This window comes from Austrofundulus limnaeus, unplaced genomic scaffold, assembly GCF_001266775.1.
Source record: "Austrofundulus limnaeus strain Quisiro unplaced genomic scaffold, Austrofundulus_limnaeus-1.0 Scaffold9, whole genome shotgun sequence".
In the NCBI taxonomy this organism is placed as follows: Eukaryota; Metazoa; Chordata; class Actinopteri; order Cyprinodontiformes; family Rivulidae; genus Austrofundulus; species Austrofundulus limnaeus.
Genome location: NW_013952411.1, coordinates 369,263 through 371,195, shown reverse-complemented (window position 1 = coordinate 371,195; position 1,933 = coordinate 369,263). Strand labels below are relative to the sequence as shown.

Genomic DNA, 1,933 nt, shown 5'->3' with positions numbered 1-1,933 from the left:
AGAGAGTTTATTCAAGTAGTTTATCAAATAAACTGGTACAAAGGCAGGTACCTACTCAATGTAAACAAAACTCTTMGTTGACTTGACCAAAAAACACACGACTGACTTACAGCACATTAGGATGGCCATAAGGGTAAACAAATATGGTGGACTCAGACAAGTTGTTGGGAAAGTGAAGGATGTTTAGATAAAAATAAAAATGTGAATTTACATAACTGTCAGATGTTTTGATCTCTATGACTGTTCAATGTACGTCGCCACTGTTGACCTATTTTGAATATTTTTTTGCTGTGTTTGCAGGGAAACAAACACACTTGGCTGCTGGCCACAAATATTTCTTACAATTTTTTAATTTAGAGACACGTTAATCATTGATATGGGAAGTAAATGTGCAGATTCTGATATCCTTCTTTATGATTTGTTCATGGTATTTACAATATATCTGATCTAAAAATCACATCATAGTATTTATTTATTTATTTATTTATTTATTTATTTAAATAGATTCTGTTCACTGGGAACTAGTAATGCATAAATATCATCTAGTTTATTCAAAACTGCAAGTTTAAAGCTATTTTTGAAACTGTTGTGTGATTCCTGTCTCACCTGTGTGCTGGTAGCTCCTCCTGTTGGCCACAGGTGTCGCTGTGGAGCAGCTGCAGAGACCTTCAAGCAGCGGCTGCAGCGCTCACTCTCATTTCACTCACTGAGGACCTGCAGGACCTGTCGCACCTGGGACTCTTGTGGACTCGCTGCGATGCTGCTGCAGGGAGGATCTTCTGCTGTTCTGTTCCTTTTTGTTCATCTCGAGGTGTTGGGGTTCAACCTGGACACCAAACATGTCCTCAGGAAAGACGGGGAGCCGGACTCTCTGTTCGGCTTCTCTCTTGCTCTGCACCGACAAATCAACCCGGATAAAGTCATGTAAGTCCTCAAACATCTTTAGCTTACTGATTTAAAGGCGCACTTCTCTTTTTTGTGGTCTACTCAGTTTCAAGTCAATAAATATAGCTTACTGACTCCTTCCTTCCTCTGCAGGACCTAACTAATCTAACTTCCTAGTTGAGCTCAACTACAAGTTTATTTTATTTTAATTAAAGTTACTGTTATTTTAACTTTACTGTCCCAGAGCTCAAAGTGTTTTTAGACTGATTTTGTTGTTGTAATTTAGGGTCTTCCTCGGAGATGAATGGGGGATGTTTAAAGAAAAAGAACAGGACAAGTGYAGAAACAATGGTTTTAATTGTAATGCAAATGAGGCTGCATGAGGAGAAAATCCTTCCCATAGTTCCTACAAATGACAGATGATTCAGTGGTTTTATTATTTGTGTGCACAATGGACTGCTGATAAGACAAAAACAGGAAATTGTATTGACTGGATGTTAGAAAAACATTCAAGTTCTATGAATCTTTGAGCTTGTGCTGCTTAAAGACAGGGGTGCCACCAAGGGGGGTCCAGAGGAGGTAATGACCTTACCTCACTCACACCGAGACAGTAATGTCATATTTTTTTTCAGGAAAACTGAAAAGAAAAAAAAAAAAAAGAACAAGCTTTACTGAAATGACTGTTATAATAACAATAAAATAAAAACTAATGTTGGTCCATATAGAAGCTCAATCCCAAACTCCCATCCTGCAGCATTTTTTAAAAAATCTGTAAATGTCAACTGGTCCAGTATGAGATTTTGACAGTTTAATAACTCTGAGCAAAAATACGTTAATTTCTTAGTATTACCTTAAGTTGCAGATGCTTTAAATCAGTGGTTCCCAAACTTTTTATCTTCTGACCCACAAAATATCCATGGCAAAAACTTGTGACCCCAAATATTACTGGTCTGAGTACACAAACAATAAACAATAAGCAATAACCCTAAAAACACAGGCTTTTGACAATCTAAACAGCTTGTACACAAATATAAATACTTATTTATAC

General features: G+C 37.0%; 1 protein-coding gene across 1 annotated transcript in view; it reads left to right on the top strand.

The window, feature by feature from the left end:
- Positions 1-614: 614 nt before the first annotated feature.
- The window catches only part of itga6a (integrin, alpha 6a), a gene marked incomplete in the record, with an annotated part of 21,567 nt that continues 20,248 nt past the window's right edge, over positions 615-1,933 (top strand). The window contains 1 exon segment of the mRNA XM_014001227.1: positions 615-924. Within this exon segment, the coding sequence (XP_013856681.1) occupies positions 758-924 (167 nt within the window).